This window comes from Rhineura floridana, chromosome 18 (assembly GCF_030035675.1).
Source record: "Rhineura floridana isolate rRhiFlo1 chromosome 18, rRhiFlo1.hap2, whole genome shotgun sequence".
NCBI lineage: Eukaryota > Metazoa > Chordata > Lepidosauria > Squamata > Rhineuridae > Rhineura > Rhineura floridana.
In genome coordinates, this window is record NC_084497.1 from 19,189,609 (window position 1) to 19,213,184 (window position 23,576).

Here is a 23,576-nt window from a genome sequence, read left to right on the forward strand (position 1 = left end):
ATGAGGCCCTGCGACCCATGGCTCCTTCTCTTTTTCTTCCCGCTGATTGGTGAGTAACTAGCCAGAAACGGGCTCATTGCTTGCTTAAAATGCTGAGTGCCCAAGCCAGGTGTGTGTGCACGGAGGAGGGTGTGGGTTGGTCCTTTGAATGTGGGAAACTGGCCAAACCTGAGCGACTTTTCACTATTTGGCCATCTTGCAAGTCGACCTCTTTACCAGCAGGGAAGGAGGCATCTGTTCATTTCAGTTTTTCCTCATTTCTCCTTTTTCCAGTCGTAGGTTCTCCACATTTCTGCATCAGTTTGCCATTTGACCACAGAAGCCTTTCCGAATATTTGTCAGCATTTGGGTGCAAGCGTCTCTTAATGGACGCATTTTTGCAAGCAGTTTCCCTGTATATAATGCATTTTATGCATTAGTTTCATTAACGTGTGCCCTTGTAAGCACACTTTCCCCTAATATGCAAATTTAGTAGACATTATTTGGTCGGGGGACTACATCACAAAATTTGGAGTCGTGCGAATTTCACAGGGGTGCTTTGAATTTCATGTAGCATTTTGGAACACCCAGATGAGGTAGGTTTGCATTAAAATCCAAAATGCATTTCTCCCCCATCTCAGTGTGCCAAGGACAGCCCCATTTTCTGTTCTCTGTCCCTGATGCTAAATCACTGTTCCAGTTTCCTTCTGGTTTTTGCCTTTTGGGGATCCCTTGTTATAATGGCACTAGAGTTTGCATTCTTCAGGGCTGAGTCTCTTTTCTTTTCCCTTGCAGTTCAATCCTAGCAATGGGAAATTGATTTATACTGTATCCTGTGTGGATGCATTCAAATACATGCACTTAGATACTACGCTTCTCCTGCCCCCCAGCTCTCCTTTTAACAGGGGCTGTCACTACAATTTTCCACAATGTGGACTAGGTTCATGTATCATATTTCTGGAAGGCATGCTTATTTTAGGGATGAGGAACCTCCAGGTGTTGCTGGCCTCTAATTTCTATCACCCCCGAATTTCTAAGCCCTAGCCAATATTCAGGAATGATGGGAGTTGGAGTCCAGCAACGTTTGGAGGGCCACAGGTTTCCCTGCCCTGCTCGATTTGATATAGTCCTCTGTTTAAAGGGCTGTCCCAGCCCAAGCCTAATTTAAAGAGAAAGAACCATCAAAGCACACATAATACATTGGGGGCACATAATGGGAATCTGCAGCAAAGAAGTGCATGTTCTCACTCAGGAATTAATTTGGCACATTCCCCTAATAAAGTGAGCCAGAGAAAGATTAAAGAAACAAAAGCCCTCTCATCCCTGCGGAAAATCTATAAAAGATAAAGTCGGCAACTCAGAGGGCCGGTAACTGCTGCAGATCGCACTCTTGTTATAGGGACGGCTCCGCGGCTCAGTTCGAAAGCTGGTGACCCTGAGCATGTCTCCAGGAGTGAAGAGGATAATGGATTCTACTTCACCCATGATGAGAATGTACAGGTGTGGTCAGGTATGGGACTACCAGCATCGTTTTTATTTATTTAACAACATTTGTATTCTGCTTCATTGTTCAAAAAAAAAAAATCTAAGAGGTTTACAAGGCTTTAGGAGTGGGAGGTGAGGACCCCCATCATTTCCAGACTTGGACATCTTTTCAGGTTGCAAGTTCAGAACATTGTCAAAGAAGGAATAGATCAGAGCAGGGGGAGAACCTCAGGTCTGGGGGCCAAATGAGGCCCTCGGTGCCGCTCTATGTGGCCCAAAGACCTTACAGTCTAGATTTAGGCAGTGGTGGTGATGTGACAATGCAAGAGTTGCAAGGAGTGAATGCTAGCACAGAAGGGTTTCCATCCATAGTAAGGATGTGGGCTAATGCACTGAACCTCAATGGGCAGGGGGGTGCACTAGCTGACCTCCTGCTCCTTTGCAGTCCCTTGTATTCTGCGGCAGAGTCAGGGAATCTCAGACCTGGGAGCCATGTGTGGCCCTCCAAGCTATCTGCCCAGGCCCTCTCCAGATCACGCCCTGGTCGCACAGGCTACTGATCCTGCTTCACACTCTCCTTGAGTGTTTCTGCTTGACTGAAATATATCCTTGAACTCTGATAATGACTTGTGCTTGCTTGGACGGTGGATAGAGAGGGCTGGGTGATCATCATCATCATCATCTTATTTGTATGCCACCTTTCCACAAGAATTGTGCTCAAGGCAGCTTACAAGGTGAGCAGAAATACATCTCAAAAACAATTGCAAAAATAATTTCCTAATAACAAAAAATTATAAAACAGTAACATAACAACAAATATAACAGCAAGCAAAAAAAACTTTTCAATATTATTGACATAAAACAATATTTAAAAAGAGTATGTGTATAGACATTAGCCTACTGTACAATAGCAAAATGTACATTCATTGCTCCGCAAACATTTGCCCCTGGCTCCACCCGCCACTCCCCATGTGGCCCTTAGCAGCTTGCCCAGAAGGGAATGTGGCCCTTGGGCTGAAAAGAAGCTTCCTCTTCCCTGTTCTGTGGTTTTATTGTCCCTTTGCTCTGGATTGAAATAATAAAAATCCCCGGGAAAAAACAATTAGCGTTTCTGTTGCTCATTCCTTTCCCCGTGGAGAAACGATACATGAGTAATCTATGACTCTCATCTTGCTAATATCTGGGAGATGATAACAACAGAGTATCTGATCAATTTGAGACTATCTTTAGACCAATTGCAAAAAAATATATAAATCAAACTTGACACCAGTTTTCCTATTTATTCAGGGTTTTTTTTAACCTCGCTGATTGTTTTTTTCCTAGCGATTTTCTGTGGCTGAAGAGATTATTTTTTAAAAAATTCACCTCAAAAATATCGATCCTATGAAAAATTATATTTTGAAAAATATCTATATTAATCAGTATTTATCGTAAATAGTGAACATTGATCCCTTACGAAGCAGTAGCATAAGGAAGTTCAACGGAGCAAAAATTGAACCAGCACCGAAATGCGGATCCCATCCCTACTCCCTGCCTTCCACCCTACCAGTCCCAATGGGCACCAGTCACCACTGCTGACACCATCAAAGCCAGTATTGCCTGCTCTGACTGGCAGCAGCCTTCCCGGGAATCAGGCACAGGTTCTGTCAAATTGCCTGCCACCTGATCCTTTCTTAACAGACCTTCTGCAAGCAACACAGGTGCCATGGGCATCCTGCGCTGAGGCAATGCAGACTATCTACCAAGGGAAATGAGAATTTCTCAACCTGTGAAAATGAAACAAACAACTTCCAGCAAACCACCTTCATTTATATACAGAGTAATGGCAGGCATATTTGCCGTGAAGGATGCCCCACTGAATCAGTCTGATTCTGTTGTTTATGGGGAGAGGCATTTCCAGGCACTAAAGTCCCAACTCCCGTGACCACTTGAAATCCTGCTCAGTTCCTCCCTTCCACTTCAGAAATTTCTCACACGTAAAGCTTACCTTTGTACCCACGAGAGCCAGAAATTTGCTTTTTTTAAAAGGAAGAAAGGAAGAGAGAAAAAGTCACGGTTTTTCATGATCCCCAATACTGCACCCCACACCGCACTTGTACCTAACCCATCTGCTCCTGGTCTTTGCTAGCTTTGCCTGCTGACCACCTATATGTATGACGTACTATGATAAATAGAGAAGCAGATGTGCTTTCCCCATGCTCAGAGGCCTTCATTATTAGGGCTTTACATGTGCTTCAGAAGAACCTTGGCATTTATGACAGGTCTCTAAGCTGAGCGTTACGTCATAATCTAATGATCGCAGTTACAAAATCAGAGAACTGTAGACTTGGAAGGATCCCGTACAGTGTGCAACCCCAGCATCCCTGACAGATGGTCATCTGGCCTCTGCTTAAATGCCTCCAGTGAAGGAAAACCAGCCATCTCCTGAGGCAGTGTATTCCACAGTTAAACACCATGTACCATTCAGACAGGGGGTTGGACTTGATGGCCTTATAGGCCCCTTCCAACTCTATGATTCTATGATTCTATGTTTCTATAATTCCTCCTAACGTTTAGCCTAAATCTGCTTCCCTGCAGTTTCACCATGCAGGTCCTAGTTCTATCCTGTCAAGCAACAGAAACAAATCTGACAGACTTTTCAGATATTTGGAGATCATGTCATGTCTCCATTTCGTCTTCTCTGCTCTAGGCCAAACATACCCAGCTCTTTCAACTGTTTCTCAGAGAGTTTGGTTTCCAGACCTTTCACCACCTTGTCCAATGTCTTTCGTAAACTGTGCGGCCCAGAACTGGACACAGCACTCTAAATACGGCCGGATCAGCACAGAATAGGGTGGCACTATTCATTCTTGTGAACTTGATGCTCTGCTGCTGTCAGTGGAGGCTGCCCCATTAGGGCAAGTGGGGCAGTGCCCCACCAAACTCCGTCTGCCCTCCTCCAGCCCCTACCTGCCTGCCTTCCTACTTACAACCAGTCTATATAGCTGTGCAGGCTATCAGGTCCCTGCTCCTTAGTTGCAGTGCTGGCCCCTATATAGAACTCAGCAGGGAGGAGGAAGGGGGCAGAACTAGAATGAGTTGGCTCTGGTTCCAGCTACTGTTGGCTTCCAGCCTTGCCCCTACCAGTCCCAGTGGACACCAGCCATCATCGGCTTCTCCGAATGCAGCCTAAGATTGTATTTGCATTTTCAGTCACTTCATCACACTGCTGGCTGATTTTAAGCTAAAAATCACCGTCAGCCAAGCTTCTCCTGAGAAACCCTTGAACCTGACTTGAATTATGATAATACTACTAGGGTGCTAGCTAGTAGCATGGAACACTTGTGGATGATAGCTTCAGGAAGGGTGGTCCAGGGACTATGGGTTGTATTTACCAAAATCCTACTCAGACTAGACTCACTGAAATTAGTGAACCTACATTAGTCATGTCCATTAACTTCAGCTGGTCTACTCTGAGTAGGACTAGCATTGAATGCCACCCCAAGAGTTAGGACATAGGTACTCATTCTCCAACATAAGGTGGTAGAGTCCAAGAGTGATGGAAGGGGCCATACCACTTCAGATCCCAGATGGGGTGCAGCTGCTTTTGAAAAAGATTCCTTGCAGGTAGCAATCAAGAACAGCAGGGAGAAGAATGCCAGTCTCTTTTGTGTTACTTTTCTGCTTTCAGGGACAGTTGGGGAGAATTAAAAGAAATGCATATTTCACCTGCATCCTCAGGACTTTGCTACCTCCATTCCACCTCACTCTTCTATATGTGAACGTTAGCCCTTATATTGGCATGGATTTCAAGCACTGAAATCCACCAGGGGACTTTGCTGGCACAAGTAATTTACTTTCCCCCTGTGCAAAACAAAGGCTAACTGTGACCAGCATCACAGAATGGTTGGACATTCCACACACCCCTCTCCACCCATGATAAGAACATGCAAATTAAGGATGGAAACAAGTCACATTGTACATTCTAAAAATAATCATCCCTGAACTAAAGAGACACTATAGAACAGAGCAATTATCTCCACTTGAGAGAGCGTTAATTTGGAAGTTCTTGCTTCATGTCAGTTTTCTCTCCCAATTGCCAGTCATTTTTCTTTTGAAAATGGCATACCAATCTTTTCAAAAGGCAAAGCTATTACACTTGTAAATGTGCATTCAGAGAGCTGCTGTGCTTTCTCCGTTGGACAATTTTGTGCTGCTAAGGTGTTGCCTTTCTACAGTCAGCTGGAAGTAAAATTAAAACTGTGGTTCCACATGACATTAATGCTATAGTATCTGGTAATGCCCATCTTTCTGGTCAAGATCCTTCTATATTGCCTACTCAGAAGCAAGTCCCATTTAGCAAAAGCCCCTTACAACTTTAATTAGAAACGTCTTTTTTACAGATTCCAACTCTAATTACTTCATATTCAGTACAGTTGTTGAGTGGCTCTTTAACTGGGCCTTAATTAGTCAGTTCCTATTTCCATGGGAGGGAAGTTTCCTCTTGTTATTATAATAATAATGATTACAATAATGATTTCATCTCATTTTTACCCTAAATAATGAGAGAAAACTAGTGATTAAAGTTTTCTCTTATAACACCCCCCCCCATGAACTGACAAGTATTGTGCAGCTGTGAGACAATTCATCAATAAAACTGCAGCCCCACTGAATAAGAAGCAATTAAAGGTAGATGCTGCAAGAAGGAAGCTACTAATTAAAGGACACAACAGCCCTGAACAGCCTCAATAGCTCTTCACTAGTTTACACTGGACAGCCAGGCTTGCATTTTTTAAGGTGGTGGGAGAATTGCCACAAATCAAAGACTAGAAACATAGGGATGCAACACAATATCAACGGATTTATGTGGATGCTCTCTGTAAAGTGAATGGAGTGAATGAAGTGAATGGAGGATGGCAAATCCAGACAAAACAGTTAATGTGGAAGCAACCAGAGTGCAGTGGCTAATAAATGCAGGATCTACGAGTCAGAAGTCGTACATTAAAGGTTGCCACATAGAGGAGGGCAGGGATCTCTTCTCGATCGTCCCAGAGTGCAGGACACAGAATAATGGGCTCAAGTTGTGGGAAGCCAGATTTCGACTGGACAGCAGGAAAAACTTCCTAACCATTACAGCCATACGACAATGAAATCAATGACCTAGAGAGGTAGTGGGCTCTCCGACACTGGAGGCCTTCAAGAGGCAGCTGGACAGCCACCTGTCGGGAATGCTTTGATTTGGATTCCTGCATTGAGCAGGGGGTTGGACTTGATGGCCTTATAGGCCCCTTCCAACTCTACTGTTCTATGATTCTATAAGTCTTATCTCAGACATTAATTCAACAGGTGGCCTTAGACTTTATTTTGTTAGGCCCTCCACAATATGGTAATTGTCATGACCCCTGCAGAAGAGACTTGGAGTGAAGAAGAAGAAGATACTGAGTGGGACCTGGGAGAGAGTTCTAGCAACTTGCAACTGGGCTTCAGTACTTTTGACACGGACAGCTCCTACACCTTGGCTCCAGTTACAACAGAAGGAACACCGGCTGATCAGGAGCCCGTCCCTTTTCCTTCCCTCCACCCCCCTCTCCTCCCAGGGTGCTACCGCCACATGCACCTCCTCTAGAGGGAGAGGATCTTGACGAGTTGCGGCTGCCCCCATTGCCCCAGATATGCAAACAACTGAGACGTAAGGCTCAGTTGGCCCCCACTTTTCCACCTAGGAGGGGTGCTCGTGAGCCCGCACGTTCCCGTTCTGTAACACCTTCCTCACACCAGTAGAAAGAGCCTGCCCAGGCCTACTTAAGGGTTGTAAGGGTGTGTGTGTCGAAGTGCTGCAACAATGTCAGCTTTGAGCAGTCATGTCTAGTTATTCTCCTGCCCAAAGCCAGACATTCCAGGCCGACTCGGTTTTGTGAGTTTTTCTCTTTTTATTAAAGTTACAGCAACTTCAAAAGCCTTCCGACTCATCCAACTGTCTATGCTTTCTAAGAACTAATTTCCCTGACTACTCTAATGAGGCACACCTCCAAGCTACAGATGTTGACACAGCAAAATAACCCCCCCTTACATGCCTCCTTAAGAGGGCTTGACTTTCACGTGAAGTCTTTGACTCTGCCTGAACCCTGACCGTTCCTCTTCGCGCCTCTGAATTATTCGAGAGCGAGACAAGGAGGGTTGAATCTCAGGTTCCTCCTCTGAGTGGGGAGGGCTAACAGGTCGGGGAAGTGTGGGAACCTGCTGGGCGCCTGGCTGGGTAACTTCAACCTGGCAAGGTTCCTCCAGTGCAGTCGAAGGGAGTGTGCCCATCCCACCAGTCTCACTCTGCAAGCCCTTGGAGGGGGGCAGGGACTGAGCGCTCAGTTTGCTCTCCTCCCTCAAGTCTTCGCCACAGTCCTCCACATCTGAGTCCCTCTCCACTAAGACCCGCCCCCCTTATCCTGGGTCACAACAGTTATGTTGTGTAGAGATGCAGAATTTTGTGTGACCTGTAAGTTGATCCATGAAGCGCTCTAAGCTGAAGTTTTTTTTATTAAACATATTGGAGAAAATTATACCAGCAAGTCTGTGACTGATTCCAAGGGGCTTGGCCAGGATAATAATAATAACAATAATAACAATAACAACAACAACAACAACAACAACAATAATAATAATAATAACAATAACAATATAAAAAGCATCTACCTTACAAGGTCATTGTAAGGATTACTGAAATTAAAAAAACAGATGGGGAAGACTCATTGGTACTATTTATTTCATTTCTCAGTAGCTTGAAACAATACATAGTCTCAAAGTGACTTGACAAAATAAAACACAACACATAAAAGCAAATTAAAACCAGAAAAAATTAAAACACTGACAATATAAAATCCATACAATGTCCATCTAGCGACATAGTAATAGAGGACCATGTCCCACCCACCTCACTAAAAGATTTGCATCACCATAGGAAGCAACAATTAATTAACCAAAGTGAACAGAAAGGTCTGAGCCTGGTGCTTAAAGGCTGCCAAGGATGGCACCAGGTGTGCCTTCCTTGGGAGAGCATTCCTCAGACAGGGGCCACCACTGAAAAGGCTCCTTCTCATGTGACCACCCTCTGCACCTCCCTCAGGTGGGTCACACAGATAAGGGCTTCTGATGAAGCCTGCAGGGTCCGGGCCAGTTCCATTGGGGAGAGGCGGTCCTTGAGGTATTGCTGTCCTGAGATGCATTAAGGCTGTATAATTCAAAACCAGCTCTTCGAACTAAGCCCTGAAACTAGTTAGACCCATGCAAGTATGGGTGGGGGGAAAGCTGTCTTGTGTGAGTGTCTTGTGAGTGTCTTGTGTGAGCTGTCTTGTGTGAGTTTGTGTGTCTGAAGTTGTAGGAAAGAGACAGTTGGCGGGAGACAGGATTGAGCTGATCTCTGCTCACCTGTCACTTCTTCCCTGCTATTTACAATGACCTTTTGATGCAATTGTTCAACAGAGTCATATGTTAAGGACGCAGCTTTTCCCATGTTTCTGAAATCAATTTAACACTTTTCATTTAAGTGCACCATAGCTACTTTATGTTGATTCAGCCATTAAGAGAAGACGCTATTGTTCAGTCAGTATTGTTCTATATTTGCATCTTCAGGAGATTTCCAACAGAAGGAAAATGTGTACAGTTCAGGTCCTGGGGTCTCTGTGACCCCAAAGAAAACTCCAGGAGTCATAACATCCTGTTAAGAGTTGTCACCCAGTCCTGTAAATCTTTAATTCAATTTCATTTCCGCCCTATATATTGGCATCATTATCAAGCACATCTCACGGTTTCCTCTTTTTTAACTGGGGCCACTTTAACCCCAATTCCAGATTAGTGAAGTTTAAAAAACGAATAGAAGGAACAGTGAGAATAGCAGAAGAGGCTTTTTTTTTTTTAAGCAGAATAAAACCTTTCAAAATACAGTCTTAACCTAATTAAAGTGCAGCCCAAAGTAAGCAGCAGTAAACTCAACATTAAGATTTTTAGTAATAAAATGTTCACAGCGGTAAAAAAAAACAAAATTTGCTGGAACAATCAGATCTTCTATTGCCGGCAGAAAGCCAATTGATTGAAAAAAGGAAGAACATTGGCTTTAGATGGCAAGACATTCCTGGAAAAAGGAGATTGTGAGCTGGTAACTTTGCAGGATTCCCCCCCCCCCCTTTAAGGCAGGCACATACAGTACTGGGAACAGGAAATGACTAATTAAAGGGCCAGTGGGAGGCAGAAAGCCACCAGTTCATTCAGTCTGGTACTGAAAGTGTACAGTATTTTAATGATGGAGTGTGGGGAAGTGGGATGAATCATCACAAATCAGGTCTGAAAAAAAGACTGGAGAACAACAAAGCAACCTCTGGAATAAAACGGGTTGCCGGCAATGTTGTCTGGCTTCTCTCTTGACAACTGAGTGAATGAATGATGTCAGTTCTGGGGGAAATGGCTCATGTGTAAACAAACCTTGAAGAACCAATGATGGCCAGAGGAACCAGTACTAGGCTAGATAGACAAATGATCTGACTCAGTATAAGGCAGATTCCTATCCTATCTAACATCCAAATTCATTCTCCAAGCATGTTTTCTTAGGTAGCCAAAACAGCATCCACTCATGCATAAGAGGAAGATATTGGGGGAATCCCGAAGTTTGAAGAAATACAAAAATGTTTTTTGGGGGGGGAGTGGTGAATTAAGGGTGGGGGTGACTCCAAAACAGCCCAACAAGGACTGAGCATGCCCAGTGAGCACGGAACACTGACTATTAAGAGGGGGGTGAGAAAGTTAGTGACGGAGGAGAAAGGAATAGAGTGGGGTATCCTGGAAGATGACCTGATGGGCTGGCTGGCTGAAACCTTGAGCAAGAGTGTTCCATGCTGCAATATTTTATTGCAGTTCCCAGTTATGTCTCTAGGGAGTCTCAACAACGATAGGTCAGAGCAGGCCCTCTGGTACTACCTAACCCTTCCAGGTTAGACTAAGGGCCTTTCCAGACTGGTTTGTTTTATTTTATTTTATCTTGTGGTGTATTCTGCAATGTGTCTTTGACACCATAATAATGCATGGTCTCCCTGGGCTCCTGCTGGGAGGGAGGGCAGGATGCAAATAAAATAACAAATAAATAAAATTAGCAGTGGATTTATACTGGATCGTCCACACATCATTCAGCTTTATTACTTGTTCTGCTTATTGCCATCAGAAAAGGCAGTCTTAGGCTGCGTAAACACCAGACATTTAAATCACATTTAAAGGACATCTCCCGCACAAGAATCCTGGGAGCTATAATTTGTTAAGAGTGCTAGAACTGTAGCTTTGTGAGGGGTAAACTACAGTTCCCAGGATTCTCGGGGGGGTGCTTTAAGAGTTGTACCCAATGCTAGCCCTACTCAGAGTAGACCAATTGAAGTTAATGGGCATGACTACCTTAGGTCCATTAATTTTTACTGAACATCAGGAAAAATGTCCTGTTAGAGTGGTACGATAATGGAAGCAATGACCTAGGGAGGTGGTGTTGGTGTGCGTGTAGCGTGTGTGTGTGTGATCCATAAAGCGGTGCCAATGCAGATCGGTTAGAAATGCTCCAGACCAGGCAAAGTATTCTTTAAGAGTCTTTTACTGACATTAAGTTCTATGAAACACAGTTCTCTCTCCATACAATATCCCCCACACCTGGACTGGCCGTGCGCTCAGCTCTTTATCGAGATGGTTGCCCTTGTCAACCAGCTGCTGGCCTTGGGCAGCCTGGCAACAACTTCTGCTCTGTTTAACCCGTTTGCTTCAGGTTTTGCTCTTCCTCTCATGTACCTCTTTCTGTGAGAAACACATAAGTCACAGTAGCCCAACAGGTGGTGGGCTCTCCAGCACTGGAGGCCTTCAAGAGGCAGCTGGACAGTCACCTGTCAGGGATGCTTTAAACTGGACTCCTGCATTGAGCAGCGGGTTGGACTCGATGGCCTTATAGGCCCCTTCCAACTCTTGTATTCTATGATTTTATGAAATGGGTCTATGCTGCGTAGGACTTAGCTGAATATAACCTCTAATGCATTGTATCCACCTAAGTTCTGCTCAGAGTAGACCCACTGAAATTAATGACCTGTTAGTTGTGGGTCTACTTTGAGTAGGAGTAGCACTGGATACAATCCACAGTGTGCACACAGCCTTGCACTGTTGAGTTATAACTCACAAAAGCAGGACAAAACAAAAAGAACCCCTGAAGATTATAAAAGGTTGCAGGGATTTGAGCAGGATGTTTTGGGACAGGCACCAACGGCAAATGAAGCAGAACGAGTTGTGTCCCATGAAATCCTACTCAGAGTAGACCCCCTGAAGTGAATGGGCTGAAGTTAGTCATGCCCATGCAATGGATCTACTCTGGGTAGGACTAACTGGCTAGAACCCCATAAAATCTTGAAAGCGGGATCATAGATAACCTCTCTGATACCGTCATGAGCGCAACTGGTCATGGATGTGCAACAAAAAGGATGTCTGGAGGGACCCTTTCTGATTTGTCTGGAGTGTGCGAGAAATGGCCCTCAGCTGGAGCTAGGTCTAAAAAGGTAAAGGTGTCCCCGCACTTGTAGTGCGAGTCATTTCTGACTCCTAGGGTGACGTCTTGCGACGTTTACAAAGCAGACCGTATATATGGGGTGAGTTTGCCAGTTCCTTCCCCGGCCTTTCTTTACCCCCCAGCGTATGCCAGGTACTCATTTTACCGACCACGGATGGATGGAAGGCTGAGTGGACCTTGACCCCTTTTACCGGAGATTCAGCTTCCTCCTTCCGTTGGAATCGAACTCCGGCCGTGAGCAGAACTTTCGGCTGCATTACCGCCGCTTACCACTCTGCGCCACGGAGGGTCTTGTGGAGCTAGGTCTAGTAGGTAGCATTTTGCCCCCTCACAGACTCTGATTATTCTATGACAGTTATCACCTACACTCTGCAGATGGCGAGAGAGACTCCCAGCGTATCATTGGGGGCTACATAGTTGCACCCCACTCTTCCAAGTACCTGGTGTCTCTGAAGAGGAATACAGGCTACCATTTCTGTGGCGGAGCGCTGGTCAGCCGGAGCTGGGTCCTGACAGCCGCACACTGCAAAACTGGGTAAGCAGCAGGGATGGGGGAGAATTTTGATTCAGTTTGCATTTCAAGCAGAATTTATCAATGAGAGAGATACATAATAGGGCAAAGGCCTCTTCCTAAGGCCTCTCTTGCTGTTCAGACTGCAGGACAGGTGCTTACAGCAATGTCTCAGCTTAGGATAAAGTAGGGATGGGTGAAAATTTTGATTTAGTTTGCATTTCAAGCTGAATTTATCAATGAGAGAGATACATAATAGGGCAAAGGCCTCTTCCTAAGGCCTCTCTTGCTGTTCAGACTGCAGGACAGGTGCTTACAGCAATGTCTCAGCTTAGGATAAAGTAGGGATGGGTGAAAATTTTGATTTAGTTTGCATTTCAAGCTGAATTTATCAATGAGAGAGATACATAATAGGGCAAAGGCCTCTTACTAAGGCCTCTTTTGCTGTTCAGACTGCAGGACAGGTGCTTACAGAGCCCTTTGCCAATGTCTCAGGAGAAAGTAGGTATGGGTAAAAATTTTGATTTAGTTTGCATTTCAAGCTGAATTTATCAAATTCACAATTTCTGAAACAATATGAGAACCGAAACACCGTCATCCTTCGAAATTCGCATTTATTAGAATTTTGGGATGCAGTTTGCCAACTAAACAACATTTACAAAAATGCATATATTAGGGGAAAGTGTGCATAAAAATGAAAACATGAATGAAAATAACATGCAAAAAGGCATGAAACGATGAGAAATGGTTTGCAAAGATGTGCACCTTTGTTAAAATTGCCTACAAAAATGTGTTTATTTGGAGAAAATCCGTACTAAAAAGGTGGAGAATTTTCATGAGGATTTAAAAAAAAAAAATCTGCAGATCGCTGTAGAAATGTAGAGAACTGAATTTAACATCTGAAAAACGAGAAACCGAGAGGACCGAAACAGACAGATCTCTTCATCCCTAGTAAGCAGCCAGGCAGGGTTTATTCTAAGCTTTTATTCCTACGGCGCAAGCAGACAGCACACTGCTCACCCCTGAACTAGTCGAGTAATTTTGTCCCATTTACTATTAGCAGGTCTTTTTTTGTGACAGCGCTCACCAGTACTGAGTACCGGCACATCTTTTTTTGTTGCCCATGCGAGCCGTTTTGTGCTGGTACCCATAGTACGTTTATCAAGGTATGAGTAGTGGCACATCATTTGTTTTTAACCAAAAAACACTGACTAGCAGTATAAGGTCATGAAGTTTTGAAAAGAAGAATGGGAATGGACTGCCTTCAAGTCGATCCCGACTTATGGCGACCCTACGAAGAGGGTTTTCATGGCAAGCGGTATTCCGAGGGGGTTTCCCATTGCCTCCCTCTGAGGCTAGTCCTCCCCAGCTGGCTAGGGCCTGCTCAGCTTCCCACGGCTGCACAAGCCAGCCCCTTCCTTGTCCGCAACTGCCAGCTGGGGGCAACTGAACCAGTATTTATTTTCATTTTCTATTTCTTTTTATTTTTTCCCATCTATTTCTTTTTTCTAACTCATTAAATCCCATATGCTCAATGGCACAAAAATCTTATTTCACACTGCACAGGTTTTTGGTGTGCTTTTTTTGGACGGTGCATAAAATGTGTCTGGCTGCGCGCTAGAATAAACCTTGCAGCCAGGGAACATTCGAGAACATTTGGGCACTATCCAGATTCATCAGGCATCCTGAACTGTAGAAGGTGGTGGGAACTGGCTGGGAATAGGTAGCGCTGATAAGGAAGCATTGCATGAATTCAAAACCATGCTGAAAGTTCAAAGTCAGAGGGTTACAGTCAACTAACTTTACTCAGAGTAGACCCATTGAAATGAATAGCACTGAGTTACTTATAGTCATTAATTTCAATAGATCTGTTCTAAGCAAAAGTCAGTTGAATGGAACCCAAAGCATTGACTCCGAGATAATTTGGAAGAGGGGGATTTGATAAAATTATCCAACCCAGATTCATTTAAGACATCCTAACCCAACCTATTGGCTTCCAAATGTTGGACAACAATGCTCATCATCCCTGACCATTGGCTATTCTGGCTGAGGGCTGATGGGCACTGGAATCCGACAACATCTGGAGAGTACCAGGTTGAGGACATTTTTTTAAGATAGGGGTAGCCAACATAGTGCCGTCCACATATAGTTGAACTCCCATCAACCCCTACCAGGATGGCCAGTGGTCAAGGTTGATGGGGTTGGTCATCCAAAATCATTTGGAGAGCATCACAATGGCTATCATATTGGCTACTCTTGCACATCAGAGTACTGAGCAAATTGCATTCAGTAATGGACATAGTTCTGGTTCCTCTGAGGAAGGTGTCAAAATATTACACAAATACAATGAACTAGAGGGCTGCTGCCAGTCAGTGCACACAGTACAGAACTAGATGGGCCAATGGTCTGGTTCAGTATAAGGCAGCTTCCTATGTTCCTATGTTAACATCTGTGTTAAAACCAACATGTTTTGGCTCAATACCATGACTATTTATTTGTTAGAGCATTTCTGCCCTACCCTTCTAGTGAACGCATCTGAAGTCCTCCCAGCTGCTCAGCGCAGGGGTTGCACACAATTGTATTGACGCTGCCAGCAAACTATACGATTGTACAACAATGATTGGCTGAGCTCATGTGATGGCACAGAATGTTCACCAACAGTCTAACTCTAAGGAACAAAGATATCAGAGTGGTTTCAGTCCAGCTTCCATGAGGGAAGGGAAAGTTTCCATTTTGGGGCAAGCTTGCTGAAGGAAAAGGTGCAGATCGCCAGTTTACTGGGAAAGGAAGATGAAAGAGGAGGTATATGAAGGAGGAGAATTGAAGAAAGGGGCAATGGACAGCTTAAAACCAGGATTTCTTTGATTTTGATTTTTTGCCGTTGCAGTTCTACAGCAAAGCTCTTCTTACAAATTAACCGCTGGCTTAAATGGTTCTGGAGAAGTTACCACAGTACCCAGCTGTAGTCATCCCAAAGACTCATTGGCTGTGACAATTCTGCACAGGCCCCTCCCTCCACCTGCCTCCCCGTACCCTCCAAATCTGACATGTTCAAAATAAATCCACCCTCATCCCATTTTCTGGCTCCTTTTTCAGAATCCATCAGATGCTGATTGTAGCTGGGGAGTATTCACTTTCCGCTTTTGAAGGCACGGAACAGATCTTCCGGCCTGCCCGTATGGTGGTCCATCCAGATTACAGCGCCGCTTCCAAAAATGCAGACATCATGCTGATTAAGGTAACAAAGCTTTCTTGGGTGGGGGAAATGGCTCGGGATCAGGGGTGTTATCATCCAGGGTCTCAGAGGGGTCTTAGACCCCTTACCTTTTGAGGAGCAGGGTCCCAGCCAGGTCCCTATGTCTCCAGTATCCAACAAGCCAATTGAACATGAAAGCTGGCAGAAGCTGATGGGTGTTAGCCACTGCGAATAATCTTCTAGCATGCTTCCTTGTCTGTTTCTGCTGATTGGAGCCAATTAGAGTGAAAAGAGCTGTGTCAGCCACTAAGACTCTTCACAGTACAGAACACACTCCCCTTTCATGCTGATTGTTTCCTCAAGACATCTGCTTATTGTGGAAGAAGGCGTGTACGGGAGGGACTGAGGAGTGTGGAGATGATGACAGAAAGCAAATGAGTGAGGGGACAGGCATGACTATCATGAAGGGACCCTGCACTCCTGAATTTGGCACTACACTACTGCTCAGGATCCAAAGGAAAGAAGAGTTTCAACTGGGGTGGCTAAAAGCATTTTGCGCTCCATGATTTGTGCTGGGAGGGTCATGTTTTGCTGTTGAAAGAGGGGCAAGGCAAAGATCCATCAAACAGGGCGCTGCCAGACTATCACTATTTTTGAGTGGGATTCAGTTACCTATCGTCAAATCCAGGTTGCACGATTATGGTTGATTGGGAGGTCTTGCACACAACAAACCTGCTTCCCCAAATGATTAGACTTCTTGCACAATGAAAAGTGACCGGAAAATGCACTGTCAAGTGTAGGATAACACTTGATGCAACACCTAAGCACCCTGCAGACAAATCAGTATTAATGCTAATTAAAAATCCCCAACATTGTCTAATCCCCCTGCAAACAAATCAGGATGAATGCTCGTTATGCACGAGGCTGTGTCCAATCAAGCCGTACTCAGAGCTGACTCGCTGAAATTAATGAATCTCTTAGCCATGTTCATTAGGTCCATTCAATGGGCCTACTTTGAGTAGGACTAATGTTAGATATTACCAAAGCTAACTGGAAGTGCACTTAGTTGGCAATCCACTTCACCGTCTTTCCTGTTTTGTAATTTGCGATTTGCTGGCATTGTTTTAAAAATCTGCATCCTAAATCAGGGGTGGGGAACCGTTTCTCGGGTTGTGCACAGGCCCCACTATGGACTCTGAGGAATCGATCCTGTGTGGGTGCTGCTCCTAAAGGAAAGCTGTTTGCAGAACATCACCAGCACCCTGCAGAATTGACCTCTCCGCTGAATAGCTGTTGAACGGAGAGGTTGATCCAATGCAGGCCATCACCTGCACTATTCAGAATCACCAAGGGACTGATCCCGGGGGGAGGGGAGGTGTCAAGAAGGAAGGAGAGTGTCAGTCAGACAGGAAACTTCTCTTGGAAGATGCAGCCGTTAGCTGGTGATCTGGGGTAGGCAGTAGTGTAGCGGCAAGTTCAGAAGTGCAGAGTCTCTTCATGTTAGTCACAGCCGCCTCCGCCTCTGTTTTTGTTGCTGAGTTGAGAATAAGATCCTTGTTAAGGCCTTCTCCCTAAAAGCCAATAAGCATGAAAGGGGAGAGTGTTCGCTACTGAGAAGAGTCTTCTCAGTGGCTGACTCACCTCCTTTCTGATTGGCTATAATCCACAGGAAAGGACAAGGAAACATGTTATAGGACTCTTCTCAGTGGCTGACACACTCCCCTTTCTGCATGGATTGGCTTGCAGGATACAGGAGACATAGGGACCCCACTGGGACCCTGCTCCGAATAAAGTAAAGAGTCGAAGACCCCCTGAGACCCTGGACGACTACACCCCTGGAGGTAGGTCTTGGCCTTTTCTCCTGGCTCTTCTCCTAGCTTGATGCCCGGCCACCTGACAGCCACTGATTGCTCTGAGTCATCCTACCCAGCCCATAGGGATCTGTGGCTGTCTGAACCTGACTCAGCCAATGCCCAAGTCCCTCTGAGTTTTGCTCAGGCCTCGGGTGAATCTGGTGCACAGCCCTGTTTCCAACCAGATGCCGAGGTCCCCGCGACGTCCACGGGCCGTTTACACAGGTGGGCTCATGCCATATATGAGGTCAGGGGTAGGGCAGGTGGGTGTGGCTTGGGGAAAACAGCCTTGCGGGCCAAATTAGAACCCCTGATGGACCTAATTAGGCCAACGGACTGGAGGTTCCCCACAGTTGTTAAATCTTCTTTGCTATCTGGTGCTAGGCATCCGAGCGGGGCCAGGCAGCTGCAGCAAGCACCATTTCAATTTCCCACAGTGACCTAGATTGATGGTACTTTGGGGGTGGGGTGGGAAATCAAAATGGCTGCTAGCGTGAGCCTCCTGATGTTGCTCAGAGCGTGGGTCTGGAGACATTTCTTTAGCTGATGGCCACAGCAGAGACCTCTCTAACCAGCTCTGCTGGGATATTGGGTTCTTTGCTGCCACCTGAGGATTAGGGACAGGGGGCGAAATTGGTTCAGTTCACATCTTAACATGAACTTACATAATTTGCACTTTTTCAAAAAGTACACAAACCAAAATCCAGCTATCTTTCGAAATTTGCAGTTCTCTGAGTTGTGAGATGCAACCAAACCATGTGTATGTTAGGGGAAAGTATGCATTAAAATGCATAGTGAAACTAACGTACAAAATGTATTATTATTATTATTATTATTATTATTATTATTGATTTCTCAACTCCTTTTCATCATAAGGACCCAGGGCAGGTTGCAGCAACTTAAATTTATACATTTACTCCAAGGTGACCCATTGAAGTTAATAGCCATGAGTCTCTTAAGTTCACTAATTTGAATTGGTCTACTCTGAGTATGACTTAGTTGACTACAGCCCATTATATTTATATTAGGGGAAACTGCTTGCCAAAAAAGTGTACATTAGAAGAAATGTGTAATAAAATAAAAAGTGTCTATTAGGAAAAATTGCATTCAAAAATGTATATTAGAAGAAATGCATAGTAAGATGCTGATGAATTATCATGAGAAATTTTAAAAAACATTGCAAACTGATGCGGAAATGTGGCAAACTGAACTTCAAACTGGAAAGGTGAAAAATGGAGGGATGCCATCACTTACAGAGTTGTCCAACTCTGCTGAAGATGCCTGGTGCTTCCATTGGCCATGGTGAGGGGTGGTGGGCTCTCCAACACTGAAGGCCTTGAAGAGGCAACTGGACAGCCACCTGTCGGGTATGCTTTAATTTGGATTCCTGCATTGAGCAGGGGGTTGGACTTGATGGCCTTATAGGCCCCTTCCAACTCTATGAATCTATGAGATGAGGTCATTGTGATGTTCCTATATTAATGTATATATGGTAAGTGTTGGTTGTTTAGAAGATATATGGTAAGTAGTGAAAGAGGAGGGGGAGTGAATGGGCAGTAGAATGCTAGATGATTGGCTGAGTGTTTAAAATGGCTGAACGTATAAAAGGAAGAGTGAGAGTGGAATCGGGGGGGAGAAGAGAACTGAGTGGGTTGCTTGGTGGGGTTTAGAGAGTTGTTTGACAGGAGAGAGTGGAGAAGGAGGGAGGTGGAGTTCGGATTAGTATTGAGTAAAACCATATGCTTATGTGCCTTAAGAAGAAATCTTGTTAATCTTGTTAGCTTTGTTATCTGTAATAAATACTTAATTTGGTTTACCAAAGGCCTGATCCTTGGCTGGGGTTTCACAGACCAGAAGGGAGGGTAAGGTAATGACCAAGGCTGAAGGGGAACTGTAACAAATGGTGGCAGCGGTGAAGAGAATAACAATACCAGTATTCAGAGTCTCTGGGAATACTAGTATTGGGACGTTACTGGTGGTTGCCTAGCAGGGGGATCTGTTGAGATCTGTGCTAGAGCGGGGAGAGAAACCATAAGAGAGAGCGGTCCGGACTGGTGGAGTCCCTGGTGGTGCCTAGTGACAGGCAGTAACCACGAGCAGGTAGGAACCTGACAGGGAGAGCCAGGGAAGGACGCACCACAGTCATCTCCAAGGTGAACGCTAAGAGCTGCCTTTCTATCTTACTAGCATATGAGCCTTTTGGCTCATACACGTCCCTCCTGAGATGCAGCACTCAGATCTGCTCCTTGATGAATCCTGGGTAAACAAGATCCAAAAGAATGACATCCTTTTTTGTGCGTCTCTCAAAAGGCCATTGGTTTTTGTACATTGCAACAGGCGAAAGTCAACAGCAAGCAAGTGAAAAGTCAATTCAGAGCCTGGAGGGCAATTAGGAAGGATCAAATGGGCACTAGATGATCACTCAGGTGTATTGCAGGCAGTGCCAGCTCCAGGTTTTGGAGGTCCTTTTGTGGACCCACCTCCTTGCATGAGTCCTCTTTACTGCCATTATCACCAGCAATTCCTCTTCTTCCTCCACCTCCTCACTTCCATCAGCTTGCTTTCTGGTAAGTCTTCTGAGGCAGTGGCATCTTCTGATCATCTTTTATCTAATGTTGCATCATTATATGGAGCAGAGCAAGAAGCAGGTGAACAAGCAGGTTGCAATGGTGAAGGAGAAGGAGAAGGTCCAGAGGGGCTCTTGTCACAGGACCCCCTGCTTGGGTGTGGGCCCTCGGCGTATACCCAATTGAGCCGACCTTTGGCACTGGCCCTAACTGGAGAGGGATGCATCTGGATCAGATTTAACTGCTGGAATAATGACCTGTACCTACCTGTCTCTGTCTTGATGTCTTGAAATAGCTGAACCGGCCGGTGGCATACAGTCCATTTGTCTCCATCGTGCCCCTTCCCCAGCAAGGAGCGATAATTAGAGATGGACGCTTCTGCAAAGTCTCCGGTTGGGGTTACACCACCCCCATTGGGGGCAGGGCATCGGACACTCTGCGCAGTGTGCACCTCCCCATCATTTCAACGTGGAAGTGTAACAGCTCCTCTTCATATGCTGGATACATCACCAAGAACATGATCTGTGCCGGGTTCAACTCTGGGGGGAAAGATGCTTGCCAGGTATGTGCCAGTATCCATTAGGGACTGAGGAGAGTTCTGCTGAATGTGGATTTAACACTGGATTTTTCAACGGTTGGCATAGTCTTCATCTTTGCGGAGCAATCCTGTTTGCTCTGAACTGCCTCCCCAAACAGTCCCTCAAATATGTTGTTCTTGTATTTATTTTACTCACAGCACAGCAGTACTATCTCTCTCTCCTCCACTCCACTTGAGTAATCCAACCTACAAATGGGGAGGAAGCAAGCCAAGCCTAATAGAGATTAAAAGGCCAGTCTAGCCCTAGAGAGTCTCTAGAATGTCCTTAATGTGGGCGAGACTTTCTAGGCTTGCCTTCTAATCTCTGTAATGTTAACCCATTAAATGATTAAAAGCCAAGCCGAGGGACTAGAGAGTCTTGCCCACATTAAGGACTCTTGACTTGCCGAGGAGGAGGGGGGATAGGGGGGGCATTGAAATCTGCTTTCCTCCTTTCCTTTCCAAAGAAAAGAGCCAGTCTCTGCTTGTTAACATGAAAACTGACCCAACCTCAGTCACAGCAGAGGAGGTGGCGGCGGCAAAGCTGTTTTCCTTTCCTTTATCACTATTTCCTTTCATTTATCGATATTTCCTTTCAAAATATTTAGAGAAGACCAGTTCAAATTAGTGAACCTAAGAGACTCATGGCTATTAACTTGAAGGGGTCACCTTGGAGTAAATTTATAAATTTAAGTTACTGTAACCTGCCCTGGGTCCTTATGGTGAAAGGTGGTTGAGAAATCAAATAACAATAATAATAACAACAACAACAACAACAACAATAATAATAACAATAATAATAACAACAACAATAATAATAATTTAGCACATATGCACCTGAATATGCACTCATGAACACCAAGGGAGCTTGGAGTGTCCTGCCTGGTGTTTGTTTCATGCCCAGCACTGGATGTGGTATATGATCTGGCCTCCCCAATTCAGTGCTGCATCCTGCTAAACAGGAAGCAATTACAGTAATACCTCAGTTAAGGAATCCTCCAGGAAGGAAACTCCTTTTAACAAAGGCTTTTTTAAAAAAAGGTGAAACTGACCGGCTTTGCTTTGCTATGAATAAACTTTCAAGCCTGTGCCTTTGCTTCAAGGTGAAACTGACCATCCTGCATCTTTGCTTTGCAGTCAATAAACTGACCAGCCTGTACCTTTGCTTTAAGGTGAAACTGATGGGCCTCTGTCTTTGGTTCGCAACCAATAAGCTGACCAGACTGTGCCTTTGTTTTAAGGTGAAACTGACCAGCTTGTGTCTTTGCTTTGCTATTAATAAACTGACCAGACTATGCCTTTGCTTCAAGGTGAAACTGACCAGCCTGTGCCTTTGCTTTGCTAGAGTGAAACTGACAAGACTGGGAGTTTGCTTTGCATTAAAGAGATCTCTTGCTTTCTCCCAGGGCTGGGGAGGGAAGGATCCAATATGATTCAGCGGAGGAGGAGGGTGCTCGGTAGGTACTCTTTAAAGCCCCTCTTGAAGCTGCCCCTACCATCTATGAGCGGATGTAGGAACACATCCCTGTTCTTTCCATATCATTCCTTCCTCTGGTATGAAAGTTTCTGTTAAAGAATTAACATCCAGGAATGCATCTACTTTGTTAACTGAGGTATTACTCGATAGATGTAGACAGAAACCACAAGGGGGATGCTTCTAATTAAATGTGTAGTTGCAGGGGACTTTTGCTGCACAGGGCTTACTTTCAAAATTTGTAGGATCTTGCCCATTGGGATGGGCACCAGGGCTGGATTATCCATTAGGCTTAGTAGGCTGAAGCCTAGGGACCCGGAGCTCTTGGGGGCCCGTGGAGCACTGGCCTGAGGGCCCCTGGAGCTATAGGGGGCCCTCCACTCTCCTTCCGCAATCCACGGAAGCATCCACGGACCGCCATCCCCCCGCTATCCCCCCACTTTACCTACCTTTCCGTTGTTTTTTTACGGCATGTGCAGATTTGCCATCAATAAAGATGGCGGCAGAGGCTTCAACTCCTTAGGGAAAGCTTGGCCGCCATCTTGATTGATGACAAACCTGCACGCGCCGCAAAAAAACAACGGAAAGGTAGGTGAAGCGTGGAGATAGGGGGCCCCTAACACCAATCAGCCTAGGCGCCCTCCTCAGCTTAATCCGGCCCTGATGGGCACTGCTGTATAACAGTGCCATTTGGAACCTTGGTGTTAAATGCACTTCCAGCTGACTGTGGAAAGGCAATGCCTCAGCGGCACTAGCGGTCCCAGATGGTTGCCTATTTTCTTAGGTGATATTGCTAAGACAGTTTACTACGACACTACAATTCTACTTCCAACAGGGTGGCCGGTGGGGAAAGGTGGTGGTGGTGGTAGAGACCTTAAAACAGCCTAGTGAGATTACTTCCCCATCTTTTAAAAATGGTAGTTGACTTAAAAAAAAAAAAGCAAAGTGAATGTTAGCGGCTGTTTTGACACGGCTTTAGCAACGATTCTTGCCGCTGTGCCTCCTCCCATTCTTTCTCCCACCAGGGTGACTCTGGGGGGCCGCTGGTGTGTGAAGGACGTGTGTTTGGAATAGTTTCCTGGGGCCACAGCTGTGCCAGCCCCAGATATCCAGGTGTTTACACGGCAGTTGCCAACTTTCAGAAATGGATCTACAAGACAGTCTTCAAGAAATAAGTCGATCATCTGTTCCCTGATTATCAAATAAACTATGAATTAAAAATATAGCTCAAAAGAAAAGGAAAAAAGCACAATGGACATGTTTTCTTGAGTTACATTTTTTTTTCCCGTGGGGAGCATAGAAGGTGGAGGTTAGTGCTGACTTTTTTTGTTCACAACCTTGCCCAACCCTATCAGTTGGTGATCTCTCATGTTTTAGCCTTGCCT

General features: G+C 45.2%; 1 protein-coding gene across 1 annotated transcript; it reads left to right on the top strand.

Moving 5' to 3' along the window:
• Positions 1-23,366, top strand: LOC133372824 (trypsin-3-like). The gene is made up of 6 exons (XM_061601905.1): positions 1-49; positions 1,379-1,489; positions 12,389-12,548; positions 15,621-15,762; positions 20,436-20,702; positions 23,217-23,366. The coding sequence occupies exons 1-6, from the start codon at positions 1-3 to the stop codon at positions 23,364-23,366; spliced, it is 879 nt and encodes a 292-aa protein (XP_061457889.1).
• The last annotated feature ends 210 nt before the right edge of the window (positions 23,367-23,576 follow it).